The sequence below is a fragment of the Eurosta solidaginis genome, chromosome 3 (genome assembly GCF_040869045.1).
Source record: "Eurosta solidaginis isolate ZX-2024a chromosome 3, ASM4086904v1, whole genome shotgun sequence".
Taxonomy (NCBI): Eukaryota; Metazoa; Arthropoda; class Insecta; order Diptera; family Tephritidae; genus Eurosta; species Eurosta solidaginis.
The window spans coordinates 248954877-248975991 of NC_090321.1; the positions used below are offsets into that span (position 1 = coordinate 248954877).

The 21115-nt window shown below is 36.3% G+C and overlaps 1 protein-coding gene across 1 annotated transcript in view; it reads right to left on the reverse strand.

The window, feature by feature from the left end:
* Window positions 1–278: 278 nt before the first annotated feature.
* The window catches only part of LOC137245353 (UDP-glucosyltransferase 2-like), an 82503-nt gene continuing 61666 nt past the window's right edge, over window positions 279–21115 (reverse strand). Inside the window, exons 6-10 of the mRNA XM_067775862.1 lie at window positions 9524–9688; window positions 6546–6642; window positions 5997–6455; window positions 789–1267; window positions 279–726 (exon numbers count right to left, since the gene is read on the reverse strand). Coding sequence (XP_067631963.1) covers window positions 334–726; window positions 789–1267; window positions 5997–6455; window positions 6546–6642; window positions 9524–9688 — 1593 coding nt within the window. The 3' untranslated portion in view covers window positions 279–333. The remainder of the gene's footprint in view (window positions 727–788; window positions 1268–5996; window positions 6456–6545; window positions 6643–9523; window positions 9689–21115) is intronic.

Below are 21115 nucleotides of genomic sequence, written 5' to 3' on the forward strand. Positions count from 1 at the left end.
TAAATTCATATGAGCTAATTAAAATGTTGAAACTTATTCTAATTTGCTAACTCTAAAATAATAATGTAAATTCGTTGCATGCAACTGCTAGAAATATATTCAACTGATTTCGCGCGGGAGCTGATACTCTCGCGGAGCAAATCGTTCAATAATCTACTAACTCATCATTAACTTCTTTCGTAAGTTTCCTCTATTCAGAGGAAAGTTTTTTTAACACTCATTCAAACTAAACTATGTACATATGTATGTACAAGTACATATGTATGTACAAGTACAAGTACAAGTAAAAGTAAAAAAAATAACTTTATCTCCATTTTATGTATTTTAATATTTCTATTGAATTTTTTGTTTATTTTTTATGCTCCTGAATCTTCGCCAAAGCCAGCTCACCAACATAAAGGCAATACCCAATGTCACAGCTGCAGCAAAAACAAAGAAAGCAATCACATCCAATAAATAGAATTGATACCATTTCAAATCCAAACCAGCAGCTCGCATATGACGTGCTCCCTTGTGACGTATTACATATTCTATCCAATATATGGCGGTTTCACGAGGTCCCATAAGACGATCACGAAAGATCTTTGACATTCGTTGCATTGTATCACGATATGTGCTATTATATAAAATTTCATTTATAGCATTCTTTAGGTCATCGCGTGTTAATGTTTGGATATCCAATGGTATGGTATAACCACCAAGTTCTCCTCTATTCACATTTAAAAACTGTATGAAATAAAAATAATTTAATAAGCGCATTAAAATTTGTATCTATTCGATGAACTTGCCTGATCAGCGAAAAAGGGTATCCCTATAATTGGTATGCCATAGTAAAATGCTTCTTGTGTGCCAAATAGTCCACCATGTGAAACAAATGCGCGTATATTAGGGTGTGCTAAAATATCATTCTGTGGCATCCACGTTTTTATCAAAACATTCTGCGGCACATTCTCCAAACTAACATTTTCGAATTTCCATAGAACACGCTGCTTTAGCTCGCGAAAAACATCTATGAAAATTTGTATTTTTTCTTGTGGTAGATCCTCAGCTTGAACATATGTGCCCAAACTGAAGTAAATAGCACCATGTTCAGCTTCGTCTAGAAATTTCTGTAAGTCACTCGGTAGTGGTTTATTCGGATAGATATGCATACCACCAACATTTATCATGTTATCCATTTTGGGAGCAGGATATTCCAGTGGGATGTAGTTATTTATTAATATGGCGGATAGATTCCTAACCATATCCGACGTAGTTGGGAAGTCAACTGAAAAAGTAACATAGTAACATTTTGAGATAAACGGATTAGGCTGCTCCTTATAAAATAAAACAAGAGTTTTTTACAGTCTCACTCCTTCACACGGTAACAAATAGGTCGAAAATATCACATTTAGCATTTGTCTATGATTGGAGACGGTTAAGGGGCGACGCACAGGAGGATTTAGAGCTGGGCTAACTTTCTTTCTTAATACACGTTTTAGCAAGCATGGGAGAGCAAATCTTTTTAAACGGCTTTATTTAGCTTCACTTGAGCGGCCGGCCGAACAGAATTTTGTAATTGAAATTTAAGTAACTTCCCGAAGCTACAACCTTGAAACTTGGAATATATTTCAGAAGCCGATGACAATGCAATAATAAGAAAAAAACTCCGATAAGTGGCGCATGGATCGAAATATTTCAAAAAATCGTATTTGTGGTCCGATTTGTTTCATATTTGGAACAAATATTATATACAGTCCGGTAAAAGTGACATCAAAATACTTTGGAGTTCGAGGAGGGACAAGCATACGTGTCACCGAGTCGGGTATAGTCTTTGGAAGGATTATGTATTGAGCTCTTAGATTGTAACAAATTGCCAGGAAAGAGTCCTTGTAATAATGAGTCACTAAATGAACTAAATAGAATGAGAAATAATAGGCAATTAAATAAAGACTAAAAACCTGAAAATCTATAATATAAAAATAAGTCGGGTTTCCCTTCCTGACGCGATAACTCCAGAACGCACGAACCGATTTCCACGGCTTTGCATTCGTTGGAAAATTCAGGATCGACGGCTAGGGTCTCGAGATATAGGCCAAAACGTGGGCCCGTGAACGCATAGATAGTGTTTTTACATTATGGGTATCAAATTGAAGCTGTTGATGAGTGCTTTAGTACAGGGTGGTTTTCATACCCATTGGTGACTAGGGTCTTGAGATATAGGCCAAAACGTGGATCATGGTAACACTAGGATGTGTTTTTACATTATGTATATCAAATTGAAGCTGTTGATGTATGCTTTAGTACAGAGTAAGTTTTAGGCCAAAACGTGGACACGGATACACCTAGAATGTGTGTGCATTATGGATATCAAATGAAAGCTGTTGCTGAGAGCTCTAAAGTTCATTGTGATATTCGATTTAGTCGCATCAACCTGGCAAAACTGATAAATATGCATGCGAAGCCGAAATAAAGACATGAATTAATAATACCCACATACCTATTTACATACGTCCTATTCGATTTGCCTGCAATTTGGAATATAAATTTGCCTATATTAGTATTTACGATGCTTTTTTTTCGGGAAGTAGATCAGAGACGGACTGGGACTGGCATTAGGACTAGGACTGGAACTGAGACTGAGACTGAGACTCGGAGTGGGACTGGGACTGAGACTCGGAATGGAACTGAAACAAAATACATACCGCCCTCTGGGACTGGCAATAAGAAATGAAGAAGAATGAGAAAAACTTGAGAGCAGAGAAAAGAGAGAAGGAGAAGGAAACTGAGAAAGATATAGAATGAGACAAAGATGGAGATAGATGAAGCGAAAAATACGGAGGTAGGGCAGAGTTAGACGGAAAAAGCTTATTAAAATGTATGCAGATAGACCAAATTTAGGGCAGAACAAGGTCTGCCGGGTCTGCTAGTAAAATAATAAAAAAATGTTTAAGTTAAACGGTTTTATTGAAAACAATATTTACATGAAATAATAATAATACTAAAAGTTAGAAAATAATTAGGTAGGTCCTAGGTACTAGTCATCACACTCCTCATCAATCTAGGGCGTTGGTCAGACAATTAAATAAAGGCGTTGGGCGCGTGAAATTTCTAAATATGTGAGGCGTCATAACCTTATTAAGGTTCAGTTGGTTTTACTTATGACTATCAATAGAAATATGACGCGTCCAACGCTTTTATTTAATTGTCTGATCAACGCCCTAGATTGATAAGGAGTGTGATGACTAGTACCTAAGACCTACCTAATTATTTTCTAACTTTTAGTATTATTATTATTTCATGTAAATATTGTTTTCAATAAAACCGTGTAACTTAAACAATTTTTTTTAATTATTTTATTTTTCCTGCGTTTGAAGTCTTATTTTATCACTATAAGATTTTTATGCGACTGATGTGGGTCTGGCAATTTATGCGAAATTTTGATTAACTTCCAGCGGGTTAAGGCAAGCCTGAAATCAACATATCTGTAGGATCGAAGAATCGAAAAATCATTTGTGCGACAGTCGGGCTACTGCCACAAATTTCTAGTACCGGAACATCCGTCGGGAAGTGTTTTTGCGGTGGCAACAATAAGATCAACACCAGTATGGAAACTCCTGCAAAAATACCCTTATTTTGTACTTAATTGCACTCATGGGTATATCTTTATAACCTTCAAACTAGTATATGTAAAGGAAGTGAGTCGCATTAATAAAGTGGGAGCCGGAAGCGTAAGGGTTTTGACCTTCAAAAGTTTATAATTTAATAGATAAGTTTTTAGGCCACTATGTCTGTGTTTAAGATTGTGTCATCATTTAGTACTTTTCCCTTCTCATTCAGCCTACGCAGTTGATATTTTCGATAATGTCCAGCAAGTGTGAAGTGGGGTATTTTCACGAATCACTAAATTAATATTATTAAATAAATGCAGTGTGGTCTCCAAAATACAAAGCTGATTTGTTTACGAAAAAATTTTAGATAAAGTCACAACGTTTTTATATTCAGCTGAGCAGATCTCACAGTGTATATTAATTTTGTCGCATAACGGTAATCCGTAACGGCATAAACTAATCGAGATAGATATAAATTACTATATATCAAAATGATCTAGGCGAAAAAAGAAACTCATTTAGCCATGTCCATCCGTCCGTCCGTCTGTCCGTAAACACGATAACTTAAGTAAATTTTGAGATATCATAATGAAATTTGGTATGTAAGTTCCTGGGTACTCATCTCAGATTGCTCTTTAAAATGAACGAAATCGGACTGTAACTACGCCCACTTTTACGATACTGAAAATTTTTGAAAACAGATAAAGTGAGATAATATTATTACCAAAGACGGATAAAGCAATGGAACTTGGTAGGTGGGTTGACCTTACGACGCAGAATAGAAAATTAGAAGAATTTTGGACAATGGGCGTGGCACCGCCCACTTTTAAAAGATGGCAATTTAAAAGTTTTGCAAGCTGTAATTTGGCAGCTGAGTATGTAATGTTCGGTTACACCCGATCTTAGCCTTCCTTACTTGTTTATTTTATACTTATCTTAAAAATCAATTAGGAATGTACATCTGTTCACTATATATTTCATACCTTATAAGGCCGATTATTTGGATATTATGGGATAGGATTATTGTTCAGCCCCATTCATGAAAGGTATGAAGTCTTCGGCACAGCCGAAGGCATTCGCGTCCTTACTTGTTAAACCTTTCATGAACATGAAATAGTATATTAACTTTGGTCCGATGTTTGTAACGTTGAGAAATATAGAAGATAGGCTCACCATTAAGTATACCGAATTGATCAGGGCGACGAACTGAGTTGATATAGCCATGTCCGTCTGTCTGTTTGAACGCAAACTAGTCCCTCAAATTTTGAGATATCTCAATGAAATTTGGTACAAGGATGTATTTTTCTATTATATTAGACATTTCTCGGATCCGGTAGGATCGGACCACTATAACATATATCTCCCATACAACCGATTGTTCAGATAAAACGATTTTGATCATTCCTTTCGCAATTTAGAAAGTAAAAACGTGAAACTCGGTTATATATATTCAGATATATTATAAAAGATTATCTGAAAAAAGCGCTTTGATCGGAGCTATATATAGTATATATCCCATACAACCGATCGTTCAGATAGAAAGGTTTTTGGCAATTACATAGAAGATTTCTTGAAAAAATTATTTCGATCGGAGCTATATATAATATACATCCCATAAAACCGATCGTTCAGATAGGAAGATTTTTGGCCATTTCTCCCTTAATTTAGAAAGTATAAATGTGAAACTCGGTGATATATATTTTGATATATCATAGAAGATTTTCTAAAAAAATCACTTTGATCGGAGCTATATATAGTATATATCCCTTACAACCGATCGTTCAGATAAAAAGGTTTTTGGCAATTTCTCCCATAATTTCCAATATAAAAACGTTAAACTTGGTGATATTTATTCTAATATATCATAGAAGATTTCATGAAAAAATCATTTCGATCGGAGCTATATATAATATATATCCCATACAACCGATCGTTCAGTTAAGGGGGTTTTTTGCCATTTTTTATTTTATATTTATCTTAAAAATCATTTAGGTATGTACATCTGTTCACTATATATTTCTTATTTTATACAACCGATTATTTGGAGATTACGAACGGGATAAGATTATTGTACAGCCCCATTCATGAAAGGTATGAAGTCTTCGGTACAGCCGAAGACAGTCCCGTCCTTACTTGTTTTCTTTTATTTTAAGGCTTGGTAAGCCTTCCCCTAAGCACTTGCACTCAACAATAAATATGATATTGCTACTAGGATCGTGTCCCAATACCCGAAAAGGATTTAATAAAGGATTAGAAATTTCGAAATATGTAATCCGTGCATGAGTATGTTTGAAAAATTTTTTGAGTTTATCTAAAGTTTTTCAATAAAAAATTTACTCGTTACGAATTCTGAGTCTACAAAAAAGCGGGGCGTGAACCATTTTATTTAATTTACAACGTACTTACTATTCAAATGTCCAAAATATTTTTTTACAAAGACATCCATCTCCGGATACAACCGAATTTCGTGGTCTATATCCATATAAACCGAAAAATATGTATTCATGACTCGTTCCCAAAAGTTCATACGATCGCTTAAGGGCAACAATTTATAAGGCACATAGGACAATGGTGATATGAAACCAAACATTTGACTCATGTATGGTGCCTGGGCAAATGTACAGGTACTTATTACGGGTACATCATAGACATGAGACAATGCCAAAAATGCTTCTTGACATAATTGTTCGACTAATAATAAATCGTAGACACCTTTGGTTTGCTTAGCATTGATAATTGCTTGTACATTGGGTTGTTGAAGTGCATACTCCGTAGAGGCTACAATAAAATGTATAAGAACCTGCATAAAATATGATCCTTTTGCTGTGAATTCATACATTGAACTTGTGCCGGTCGTTTCGCAAACTGCAACAAACATATGTAAATATGTATATGTTTTATATAAATAATGTCATACACATACCTATTTCGTAGAATGAACTTTTATGTACTTACTTTTCGCCCGGTAGTCGAATTCGGGCTCTATCAGTATTTCAGTATAATTTGTGCCTAAATTTAAGGATTTTAATGTCTGTGCAGTTATCATGGTGACCTAAGTAATAAAATTGTCGAAAAATAAAGTAAATTTTTATTAATTCTTCTTTATTAGGTCGGTAACATGATTGTTCACAAATTTCAGTACAAAATAGCAATACTATTAATACTTGGCGGAGGAGCTAGATTCTTGAAACTTGTACCGTACTTCAGAACCCGAAGATAATGAACAATGAGAGAGTTCGCTAGGTGGCGCAGAGGTCATGATTTTTTCAAAACTCTTGTGAATTTAGAATTTTTCTGTTCGAGATTTAAGTAATTTCCCAATTACCAACAACTTTCAGGTAGCTTACGGCCCTATTAAATTGTAATTTAATCTTGATTGGAATAAAACATTTTTTTGAAAATTCATTCATAGTACATGGTTAGCTAAAAACTTCAAACCTTACACGTGCATCATGGCACCGTTACTTCATGGCGAAACCATACAGGTGACGGCCGGAAATCTGCTGATTGGAGCTTCTTCATTATGATTTTATACTTCAACTTCTGGCACAGTACTATTTTGACATTAATCCATTGAAACCATGTCGCCCCGATGCCATGTTGTAAGGACAAGCCATGCGCGACATGCAACAAAAGAATTCCGCTAGGTGTAGCACGGGTATAGATAGTTAAAAAAATAGAATGTGGGTCAAAGACCGACCTGTTTAAACCTTTTTTTACATAGCTTATAACTTAGGCAACATTTTTTCCGGAAAGTGGGCCAAGCACCAACCAAAATGGTGACTGGAGCGGGGACGCAGTGCAAACGAAAGACACAATTTCACTCTACGCCGATGGGTTTGAAATGGGCTGCTGTGTAGGATCGGGTGTCTTCTGTGAGCATCTTAGTTGTCGCTATCAGTCCGTCCTCCAACTTTGCTAGTATTAACAAGCGGAAGTTGTGGGTACAGAAGCCTCGGTGATATTCAAGGAGCGCTCATGGCGCTTAGCCCTCCCATCACTTCGTCTAAGTCATCAGCAGTTGCAAAATGTCACTCCAAGCCGCACAAACTTCGCAAGCATTACCCTTGTATGGGTACCTGGTCAAAGCAACATTGCAACAGAGCAACGTTAAGGCAGACGTACTTACAAATTCAGGGACCCCGCTGGATACTGCAGAGGCGGTTGAGACACATCATCCATTTTCATTAATCAAAATAAACATACATAACAGATTCAAGGAGTTTGCGATCTTCAACTGATACTAGGCGCACACCTGTAAGATAACCAAGCAAACTTGGCCGAATTACGATAGTAGAAGAACGGAGGATAGGTCGACAAAAGAAATCCTAAGGATCACTGCCACAACCAAACTACACTGGAACATTTGGCCTGCGCGCTAAGAGAGCATTTGCACGAGCTGCGACGAGGAAGGTAGTAAAGAAACAGTCGCGCACTACCTGTGTTTATACTACTTAGGCTTTTATTTATGGGCACTAGGGCGGGTCGATTTAAAAATCGCTCATTGCTCTGTGAAAATCGTATTCTAGGGATCAAAATAAGAAACTTTGCCGTTTGCTGTTAAAAAGGCCATTGCATTGGTTCGTTTGCCTTCTACACTTCAACGAACTTCCGTTTCGGCATTTGTTTGAAGCTTTGGATAAATCAGCCAGCACTGGACTGGTGGATTCATCGTAAACTTTTTGATTTGGAATGGTCACTTCACTTATTATTATTTTTTAAATATTTCTTTATGTGAAATTAGCACTTCACACTTTGAGTTCTTGACAACGATTTAATGCATTCACAAAAACTGTTGCGTTATATATGGTCTACGAGACGAGGTAATAAGAATGAAATGGTAATTTCAATTCTACCTGCTGTGTCTTGTGGTGGCTTAAAAAAACAACACAAGCAATTTTACGATCTGCAATTGTGTCACAGTGATACCTTCATTTTTTAAAACGGTTGAATAAAAAACCCACACAACTATGTTTACGACATGCAAATGCATCACAGTGATGCCTTGGTTTTAAAAGGGGGTTGTAAAAACGCAAATTTCTAATAATTTTTTTAAATTTCTTTTCTATTACTAAGTTAAATTCATTTTTTCATTTACATATGTTCTGACTAAATAAATTTCTAAAGAGAAAAATAAACTCCAAAAAGGAAAAACATAGGCATTTCGCTGATTTTTTCATGTAAAGTGCAAAACCGGCCATTTTTTGAAATGTTTGTATGGTGAACCCCCAGGGGGATTCCAGGGGTGTGCCACTGGCATCGGTGGGTCGGGCCTCCAAAGTTAGTGGGGGTCGGTCATACATTTGTACTCGATTGGAGCACTCTAAAAGGGTCAAAGTGGGATTTTTCAAAATTTGCCCCTACCCAAAAGTTCCACCCAAATTGGGGGACACCAGAATTCGTTTTAGAGGTATGGTTCCTTCGGCAAAGTTTCTTATTTTGATTCCTAGAATATGATTTTCACAGAGAAATGGGCGATTGTTTTGCCTCCCCACAAATCGACCCGGCCCATTGGGTACTGTTGGTACTTCAGGAAGATTTACCTACTTGCTCTGTAAAAGATATCAGCAGATTCATTGTCCACAACAATTTGTTTTAACGGAACAACGATTAGCCAAACTAAAAGAGCAGAAATTGATTCCAAGAGAATGTGCATCAATATAGCGCTTGTGGCTGTGGTATTCGGCCGGCACAGCAATCAACCAATCTGAAGAAAAAATTGTATTTATGATCCAGCACTACGACGGATACGCTCTGCAAAGGAACCAGAATATTTGATTTTTCTGAGTGTTTTACAATTTATACATTTCCCAAGGACCTTCGCTATAGTCTGGGACCACACTAGCTACATGACACGGCAGACGCTCTGATATATAAACAGATATCAGAAAAAATCTCAATTAAGCGGAAAATACTATATGATTTTCTTTTACCTCATGTCCATGCTTCACCAACTCTTTTATAATCACACGATGCATCATGTAGTGACTTCTGCCAGGAAATGCGTAAACTGCGAGTATTTTGGCGCCATTTGTTGTCGATATTTGCGTCAGCAGCATAGCCAGCTCCAATAGCACACCGACGAAGATTTTGGAGTACTAAATTGGAGAGTAAATACATATATTTAATTTTCTTTGTTTATTTTAGACATCCAAAATAGTAGTAATTTGGTTTTCATAAGTAAGCCCAACTGAACCTTAATCAGGTAATGCTACGCCTCATATTTTTGGGAATTTCACGCGCCCAACGCTTTTATTTAATTGTCTGATCAACGCCCTAGATTGATGAGGAGTGTAATGACTAGTACCTATTTTCTAGCTTTTAGTATTATTATTATTAATGTAAGTATTGTTTTGAATAAAACTGTTTAACTTAAAATTTTTTGTTAATTATAGATATTATTTGGAATATAGTTTATACACTCATACAAAAGTGAAGTCCTATTAAGAGGAAGGACGGCAAAAAGTTGAAGAAAAAATACAGAAAAAATACATGAAAATAAAGTGGTGTCATATGGGTATAAGAAAATTAGTTGTCCAGATTTGGGCATGCATTTCTATGATGAAATATCATACGCCATTTTCTCTTATGTTAATAACTATTTTCTCGTTTTTAGGATATTTTTTTTTAGTGTAGAGGTTAGGTTTTTTATTGGTTCATTTCTAGCCTGAAATTGGGATCGTGCTATGTACCCAATTCACTTTGCATATCGTCGCTGCGCTCACAAAAACAGTTATAGGTTTGATTAGCTTTTCAGGAGATTAAAAAACTAATTTCCGGTATCCATTTAAAAAATTTTGCAAATGTCGTATTTTTGAAATATCTTATAGAAATTATGTTATTGACGTGTGAAGGAAAAAATCATGTTTTTTAACCCATTACGACGTGATATTTATTTGCGCTGTTTTATAGCACAAACATGATTCAAATTTGCTTTTGGCGGTAGGGAAATGTATGACATTTTTTACACAATACTGTCGTTAGGAGTAGATGCAACGTGAAAAAGTTAAACACTCGATTAGTTAACTATCCTTTGCACTCGCGATCTTTTCTGTAGACGTTATACCCAGAGCAGATCTTGCTGTGAGTTTGGTCTCTTGGATCGCTGCAATGCGGATGTTATGCCGCTTCATGAAATCAACTGTCTCCGTGATCTTCCAAGGTAACCCATTAGAGTTTAACAGCAGAATTCTGAAGTGCAAAAGGGGAGACGTCGTCATTCTGGGGGTAAGTGACGGGTGACTATGCTTGAGTTGGGGGAGGCCAGGACGCAAATGCTGTTGTGGCCCTGGGACTGGCCGTCTGGGTAAGCATAGGGGTACCCGTTGTAGTTGGGTTTGCTTGGCGCGAAGAAACCCGCCGGAGGGGTTACCGTCGCTGAAACCAAAATGGGCATATGTCGCTAACATATATATATATTTATTTATTTATTTAACATAGTGGTTGTATCTGTAAGCCCAAGTCTTTTTAAGTATATCAGTAACTTTTAAAAACAAAATAAATAATTTTAAATTGAAGTTGTTATAACAACTTTAACACTTAACCTAGAATACACTTATAATAAGAACAAGAAAGTGCTTAAGTTTATTAAGAAAGCAAGAATAGAATATAGATGTAATTATATTGTAACCACATTAATCACACTGAATTGAAGTAACTATGAATTCGCTTTTTGTAGTTGCTCCTACTCATATCAACCTTGAGAGAATCAGGAATAGAGTTACAGAGCCTTACAGCATTGACAAAAAACAGCATCGATGAGGACAAATATACATAAATATCGTGGTAGTATTAGCTTGCGGTGTCTAGAAGACTTGGAAAATTTTAGTTTTTCATAAGGATAATTTGGTGTCAATTTCATGGCTCGAAGCAGAATCTAATTGACTGTAGACAAACTCAGAGTATTTTATCTGTGGTACAATCAATTATATAGCTAGCTGGTCTCCAAAGGTGTAAAAGAAGCAGAAGCACTTAAACGACGCAAAATAGAATAAATATTGCTTAGAATGTTATTTACGTGGTCAATACAGGTCAACTTGGAGTTTATCGTAAAACCGAAATTTCTAAGCTTTTCCGTAAACGAGAGGGCACTATTTCCAACAAAGAGCTTTGGAATATCTTCAACATGTACAACGCTACTACTTATGGGCAACGCATACGACTTTTCAGCATTTAACCATAGACAGTTTTCACAAGCCCATTTCCAGATTGCAGACAAGTCACTATTTATTTTATAACATAATTCTTCGACAAGGCCAACACGACTAGATAGAGAAAACGTCATTGACAAAAAGACTGAACAGAAGAGGACCAAGCACTCTGTGGCACACCAGAAGGGACAACACGAGATTTGGATGCAGAGTTTTTGAAACTACCTCCTGGGTTCTTCCCTCCCGGTAATTGTCCATAAGCTCAACAGATTTCGTAGAGAACACAAAGTAGAATTCGAGTTTGTGCAAAGGAGGTTGTGTTGCTCTGAGTCAAAGGCCTTAGAAAAGTCAAGGAGGCACAAAAGAGTTAAGTCACTATTATTAAAACTAGTTCTTATGTCGTCAAGTATTTTGATCATTGCAGTAGAGCAGCTGTGCTTGGGTCTGAATCCAGATTGCAGTGGACTCAACAGGTTGTTCTCTTAACATAAGCTGAAATTTGATTCACCATCAAGGACTCAGGAGCAAACGTAGCTAAGATGCTAATTGGCCTATAATTGCAAGGTTGAAGAGCAATATTTGTTTTGGCGACAGGAATAATTAACGCCTTTTTCCACTTCACAGGGAAACAAGAAGTTATGAAGCAATGACTAATAATATATAGATCCTAAAATGGTTGGCAGAATGAGTTTGATGAACTTCAAGGAGATCCCATCCTCCCCAATAGCATTAGATTTGGTGTCCATAATTGTTTTACAAACCTCTGATTCTGATAGTGCTTTAAATTCAAATTTAGGTATTCACTGGCTCAGAACGACTAATAATTTTCAGAAGTATATGACTGTCTCGACACTCACTTGACCTACTAAAATAATCATTTAGTATATCTGGGTCCACTTGACAGTCCTTTTAACACTTCCCGTGTATGTTAAGATTCCTCAAGTTTCGCCATAAATCTTTTGATGGAAGTGATGGGTTTAATTTATAGTTTAAATACATCTGCTTCGATTTTCTTATGATGACGGTGGCTTTGTTTCGGGCGATTTTGTATATAGACCAAGCAGACTCATTTTTTTCCTCTTCCATTTCGCGTAAAGTCTATTTCGTTTCCATATAGCAGACCTGACTTTAAAGTTATACCAAAGAACAGCGTTGATATCAGCCCGAGCACTACGTAAAGGGACATGCTTGTTATAAAGCTTACACAAATTTTCATTTAGAAATTCAAGTTTGCCGTCCACGGTAATAATAAACCAACACAAACAAAGCATCCACGTTAACAGCCCTAAGATCACGACAAACAGTGGTAGCGGTGCCAACAGGACGATTTAACGTAACATCTAGTGAACAAAAAATTAAATATTACTTACTTACTTACTTACTTAATTGGCGCTTAACCGTCTAAACGGTTATGGCCGTCCAATAAGGCGCGCCAGTCGCTCCTTCGCTCCGCCAACCGGCGCCAATTGGTCACACCAAGGGAGTTTAAATCGTTTTCCACCTGGTCCTTCCAACGGAGTGGGGCCGCCCTCTACCTCTGCTTCGATAGGCGGGTTCCGATAGAAAAAATTAAATCATGGTCAGAAATAAAGCTGATTTGGTCAAATTTTGTAATATGGTCACTACTTGACGTAATAATCACGCCCAACAAGCATGGCGTCGAATTATGTGCATATCGCGTTGGTACATATTTGTTGATTATAGTAAGGCCCGCAGTTGAAATATGGTCAAGTAATTGAATTATGTATGAGTAATTTAATAGTAAATTAACATTGAAGTCATAACAAATAACAAAACGCTCGAAGTCTAATAAAAACCAAGATAACTCAGCAAAAAAGGAATCTAACAATTAACATCTATTTGGGTTATATACACAGGATACTAGCACTTTATTTATGTTATCAGAAATTTCAGCAATAATAAACTCTGTGTCAGTATTTTTAGACTCTGATAACACATAAATTTTTAAGGTGGTCAAGCAATATATTGCAACCCCCTCCCCTAATCGATCTACACGTGTTAGTCTATAGATATGGATACTGTAGTAGGCATCAGATAAGTCAGAGGAAAATCAAGTTTCTGAGACACAGATATTCTGTATTGTAAAACGGTGCAAAAGGTGGTAGGGGCTAAGAGTCTGTTTCCCTGACCTATTCGCATACCAGTGCAGGAAAGAGGGGGAAAAAAAGACGGGGCGGGCTGATACTCGGCCTTGCTACCGCCTTTACTAAGGAGATTGCAGTTATGAGTAGGAGCGGCCGTATGAGCTGGTGGTGCCATGGGTGCGAGCAGCAGCGGGTACTTGCTGTGGCTTGCTGGACTACGGGAACATCAAGGAACCACAAAACATTTAAAAAAATTACGAGGACGTGTGGTTTTGGGGTCTAGCCCAGAACATCATGTCCGCTGCAACCATCCCTTGCATGTGACACACTGACAAGAGAAGGAGAATATGGCGCAGTCCCGCTGCAAGGATCTGCTGGGAAGATGACAACTTGTGGGAGGGACGCAACAAATTTAGTGGTGTTACACTGAAATGACAGCCCTTGGTCGTGAAAAATCCCAAGTTGCAACGGTACATAGAACCGGCTGCCTTGGGAGGCGTCAATTTCTTCGTATGCTTCCTCGTCCTCCACATTTTCAAATAAGCCAGTTTCTTCATTAAGAATATGGCATTCCATATTTAGAGTAAAAACAGAAATATCTCTGTAGATAGCTAAACAATATTTACCTTTGCACCGGTCGACTTCCAATTGCATCGGAACAAATTGTAGCTGAGCAGAGCTCATAGAGTATATTAATGTTGTTCGCATAACGCCACCCCGTAACGGTATAAACTAATCGAGATAGTTATAGACTTCTATATAACAAAATGATCTCGACGAAAAAAGAAATTAATCTAGCCATGTCCCCCCGTCCGTCTGTCCATGAACACGATAACTTGAATAAATTTTGAGGTATCTTAATGGGATTTGGTATGTAAGTTCGTGGGCAGTCATCTCAGATCGCTTTTTAAAGTGAATGAACCACGCCTACTTTTTCGATATCGAAAATTTCGAAAAAACCAAAAAAAAGCGATAATTCATTACCAAAGACGGATAAAGCGATGAAACTTGGTAGGTGGGTTGACGTTTTGAGGCAGAATAGAACATTAGAAGTATTTTGGACAATGGGCGTGGTACCACCCACTTTTAAAATGTTATTTAGAAGTCTTGCAAGCTGTAATTTGGAAGTTCAGTATGTAATGTTCGGTTACACCCGAACTTAGCCTTTCTTACATAGAAATCAAAGCACTTGGACCAGCGATTAAAACAAATATATGTAAGTAAGAAATCGCCATAAAGGTGGACCAGGGGTGACTCTAGAATGTGTTTGTACGATATGGGTGTCAAATTAAAGATGTTAATGAGGGTTTTAAAAGGGAGTGGCCCTTAGTTGTATATGTGAAGGCGTTTTCGAGATATGGATCAAAATGTAGACCAGGGTAACCCAGAACATCATCTGTCGGGTACCACTCATTTATTTATATATGTAATACCACGAACAGAATTCCTGCCAAGATTCCAAGGGTTTTTGATTTCGCCAAGCATGACTTTTTCCTTTTCTTCTACTTAATATGGTAAGTGTCACACCCATTTTTCACAGTTTTTTCTAAAGTTATATTTTGCGTCAATAAACCAATCCAATTACCATGTTTCATCTCTTTTTTCATATTTAGTACAGAATTACGGCATTTTTTCATTTTTCGTAATTTTCGATGTCAGATTTCGGTAATTTTTTATACCAAGATAAAGTGAGTTCAGATAAGTACGTGAACTAAGTTTAGTAAAGATATATCGATTTTTGCTCAAGTTATCATGTTAACGGCCGAGCGGAAGAATATACGGTCGACTGTATATTAAAACTGGGCGCAGATTCAACCGATTTCGTCCAGTTCCACAGAAAACAGTTACCGTCACAGAATCTATGCCCCTACCAAGTTTCGCAAGGATTGGTAAATTTTTGTTCGACTTATGGCATTAAAAGTATTCTAGACGAATTAAATGAAAAAGGGCGGAGCCACGCCCATTTTGAAAATTTCTTTTATTTTTGTATTTTGTTACACTATATAATTACTGGAGTTGAATGTTGACATAATTGACTTATATACTGTAAAAATATTGAATTTTTTGTAATTTTTTTTTTTTAAGTGAGCTTTTCGTCATCCGAGTTTGCAAATTTTTGTTTAGCACACATATAGTATAGTAACGTTCCTGCCAAATTTCATCATGATATCTTCAACGACTGCCAAATTAGAGCACTTATTTTTTTAAAACTTTTAAATTACCTTCTTTTAAAAATTGGCGGTGCCACGCCCATTGTCCAAAATTTTACCAATTTTCTATTGTGCGTCATAGGGTCAACCCACATACCAAGTTTCATCGCTTTATCCGTCTTTGGTAATGAATTATCGCTTTTTTTTCGTTTTTGTTTGGAATTTTCGATATCGAAAAAGTGGGCGTGGCTCATTCCTTAGATACCAAATTTTATTAATATACCTCAAAATTTACTGAAGCTATCGTGTTTACGGACGGACGGACATGGCTAAATGAATTTCTTTTTTTGCTCAGTTCATTTTGATATATAGAAGTATATATCTATCTCGATTAGTTTATGCCGTTACGGATTACCGTTATGGGAACAAAATTAATATACTCTGTGAGCTGTGCTTAGCTGAGTATAAAAAACGGCATATGCAGAAATGTTGGCTCTATATAGTGATAATAAAATATGCAATAAAAAAAATTTAAAAAAAAATACATTACTGTTTTCGTTGGAGCAGCGACGATATGCATATTCAAATTGTATTACGATGAACCACAAAACGTCAACTTTTTGCAAAAGCATTGTACTATTTAAATTTAATATAATTTACTAAATAAATTACCATTTTTTTTTTGGTTTTGTAAATTCTAGCAAATTTTAATACTAAGTTCTTAGATTTCTATATCTTCGAAATCAACTGTAAGTACATAATAATTTAATGTTATCTCAACCAGTACACTTCTTATACTAAAATTATTGTAAACGATTGCCGAAATTTCAAGCAATGATCAACACATTTTAGAAATTCGTGCGTATCAAAATGCTACAGTTGTGGCTTAATTATATGCAGCGGGTGTCTTGCTTGGGGTATTCTTCAAAAAAAATGATGGAAAAGTGTATTGTCTACACTCTAAAAACAGCATGTAATTTTACCCAAGAAATAAGTTGACCTTTCAACAAAAAAGTGTGTACTAAAGCCGGAGTCATTGGTGCCGTATGTCGTATCGCTGTATCCGTATCCCTAACGCAATCAGCTGTGTATCGTTACGACGGTAAACCAAAACCCAGTTGGTTGGCTACGATACGGTTACGACCTTAGCGGCACCAATAATCGATTGCATTTATTCTCATAAGGTTGGTCGAATCAGCTGTTAAAAGGTTACCGATACGGTTACCGATAAAGCACCAATGTCTCCAGCTTTAAGCGCAAAAAATGCTCAAAATTTACTTTCAAACATTTTGTGTGTAGTATTGCAGTTCTTATAATAACAAGTATACATCGTCAATGAATTTCGAACAGTTATTTTGTAAATTTCATCAAATTTGCGCATGCAAAATGTAAAGTTCAACAAGTGTGTTTACACGTAAACAGCCAATGTTTCAAAGTAAACATGTATTGCGTACAATTGCTTGCAGTGTTTAGTATAACACACAAAATCGTTCAAACAACGCACGATCATGCACGAAAGACATTCGTAATAGACGCTTGTGGATAAAAAGACGTGCCTAAATCGTGTTTGCAGTGAATTAGTTAATAATTAATAATATTTGGTGCATAAAAGTGTTAATTGTTGTTTACAAATAATATTTATAAGCGTAGGTAAATCAATTTATATACATACATATATTAAAGATGTACGAGTGTAATATTTGTAAAATGAAACTAAAACATTTGCTCGTACACCAAAAGCATTTGTATGTGCACAAGGGAAAAAGAAATGTTAATTTTAGGTGTTTGCAGCCGAATTGTTTAAAAGCTTTTTCAAAATATTATCTTTATAGCATACATATTCATAGACACCATAGTTTTAAATGCAGTAATTCAGCAAAGCCTTCTGAAAAAAGTAAATATGAGTGCTCTCTTTGTCATTACATTTCTAATAGCAAACAAATTTTACCGCATTTATACATTCATTTATAATGTGGTTACAAAATCGCTTGTCCTTTTGAGTCGTGCAATAAATTATTGACTAGTTATTGTGCTTTTAAGTCTCATGTATATAGAATACATAAAATAAGAAAAAACGAAAGTGATAATGAAAATCAATTAATGTGCAACTCAGTGGCGGAGGAAAACATAGATGCTGATGGGTCTGACTTAGTTCTTACCCCCGATAGCTATATTAATGAAAACTTTCCAAATTTGCTTATTAAATTGAAATGTGATTTTCAAGTATCGGAAACTGCGCTTAACTTTTTAGTATAAGAGTTAAAAGATATTTTAGCAATTCAAAAGAGTGAAGTAGGGCAAAATTTGAGTAGAGTATGTGAAGATCTGGATATACCTAAATATAAATCAATGTTGGTTAATGTAGGAATTACAAACTCATTAGCATCCAATATTAATCAATTTGAAACACCTTATAAAAGAAGTAAATATTTAAAAGAAAAATTCAACTATGTTAGCCCAAAAGAAATATTTATCGGCCATAATCAATACCATAAAAAATGTTCTTTTCATTATATTCCTATCATTGAAACATTGAAATCCTTGATGCTTGATAAAGTATTTTTTAGAATTTTTAATGCCGAAAAAAAAAAAAAAATTAAAATATACTCTGATTACAACGACGGTTCCATATACCTTTTTTCAATGAAAAAACCAAACGAATTGAGCTTTTTATGCTTCAGGATGCATTTGAAAATTGCAATCCTTTGGGATCATCTAAAAAAAAGCATAAACTAGTAGGAGTGTACATGATGGTTGGTAATATTCCAGTTCAATATCGATCCAACATTAACATTATTCAACTTGTTTTATTATATAAGGAGAGTTTATTAAAGAATTTTTGAATATAAAAGGTATTTCAGCCTCTTATTAAAGATCTACTTGAACAAGAAAACACCGGAATTGACATAAATATGAATGGTTCCGATAAAAACTACCGTGGAAGCATAATAGCAATGATTGGTGATAACTTGGGCAGCCATCAAATTGGCGGATTCAATGAAAATTTTAGTAATAGCTACTATTTCTGCAGATACTGTATTTACAAAAGAGACAACTTAAACGAGTTTGATGTAAATATGTTTGAAGAACGCAACCCTACAAATTACGAAGAGTGTGTTAATGAAATATATCCTTTGAATATGGGAGTACTGAGAAACTCATGCCTAAATAAATTAACGTATTATCACGTGTGCAATGGTTTGCCCCTTGTTTATCTCTTGATTTATTTGAAGAAATAATTCCCTATGATTTAATGATAATTTTGAAATATTTTATAAATCTTAAAATAATATCTATTGATTATTTTAATATGTGGTGTTCAAAAATAGGAAAAAATCAAAAATTTCAATTTCGTTTCCGGTTGTTGAGACTAACATGAAGAAACTTCCAAGCAAAGCAGATGAAATTCGGCACATTTTATTTTTATTTCCGCTTCTTATGCTGCATAAGTTTTCTGAGTACGATCATACGGTTTGGCAGTTTTTAGGAAAAATGGTTGAAATGTGTCGTTTAATATGTTGCTCAGAGATTCACGAGAATCAAATTTCATTACTTTCACATTACATATCGGAGTATATGGAATATAGAAAAGAAAGTTTCCCGGACCAAAACTGCGCCCAAAACATCATTATGTTTGCCACTATCCCAATTTAATAATAAAGTTTGGCCCTTTAAAACATTTGTGGACTATGCGTTTTGAGCAAAAGCATCAATATTTTAAAAGAAAATCCAAGATTTCGAAGAATTTTAAAAATATAACACTGAGCCTTTCAGAATGTCACCAACAAATGCAAGCAAGTTTGTTCGATGACAGTTTTTTGGCACATTCATAAAAATGTGGTATAACTATAAATCACTTCTGTACGAAAATTATTTTGAATCTAAAAACCAATATGTAATGGTTAATTTTGACAATCTTACTTACTTACTTACTTAATTGGCGCTTAACCGTCTAAACGGTTATGGCCGTCCAACAAGGCGCGCCAGTCGCTCCTTCGCTCCGCCAACCGGCGCCAATTGGTCACACCAAGGGAGTTTAAATCGTTTTTCACCTGGTCCTTCCAATGGAGTGGGGGCCGCCCTCTACCTCTGCTTCCATAGGCGGGTTCCGATAGAAACACTTTCTTGGCCGGAGCATCATCTTTCATTCGCATAACATGGCCTAGCCAGCGCAGCCGCTGCGTTTTAATTCGCTGGACTATGTTGATGTCTGCGTATAGCTCGTACAGCTCATCATTAAATCTTCTTCGGTACTCGCCATCGCCAACGCGTAGAGGTCCATAAATCTTTCGAAGAACTTTTCTCTCGAACACTCCCAAAGCCGCTTCATCTGCTGTTGTCATGGTCCATGCTTCTGCCCCATATAGCAGGACGGGTACGATAAGTGACTTGTAGAGTATGATTTTCGTTCGCCGAGAGAGGACTTTACTTTTCAATTGCCTACCTAGTCCAAAGTAGCATTTATTGGCAAGATTGATTCTTCGCGGGATTTCAGTGCTGATGTTGTTGCTAGTGTTGATGCTGGTTCCCAAATAAACGAAGTCTTTTACTATTTCGAAATTATGGCTGCCAACAGTAGCGTGGTTGCCAAGGCGCATATGCGCTGACTCTTTGCTCGATGACAGCAGGTACTTCGTTTTGTCCTCATTCACCATCAAACCCATCTTTACCGCTTCTTTTTCCAGCTTGGAGTAAGCAGAACTAACAGCGCGTGTGTTTAGGCCGATGATATCAATGTCATCAGCATATGCCAGTAATTGCACGCTTTTATAGAATATTGTTCCAGTGCGGTTAAGTTCTGCAGCTAGTATAATTTTCTGCAGCATCAAATTAAAGAAATCGCACGATAGGGGGTCACCCTGTCTGAAACCTCGTTTAGTTTCGAACGGCTCGGAGAGGTCCTTCCCAATTCTGACTGAGCTGATAGTGTTGCTCAACGTCATTTTGCACAGCCGTATAAGTTTTGCGGGGAAACCAAATTCAGACATAGTGGCATATAGGCAGCTCCTTTTCGTGCTGTCGAAGGCGGCTTTAAAGTCGACGAAGAGGTGATGTGTGTCGATTCTCTTTTCACGGGTTTTTTCCAAGATTTTGCGCATTGTGAAAATCTGGTCGATTTA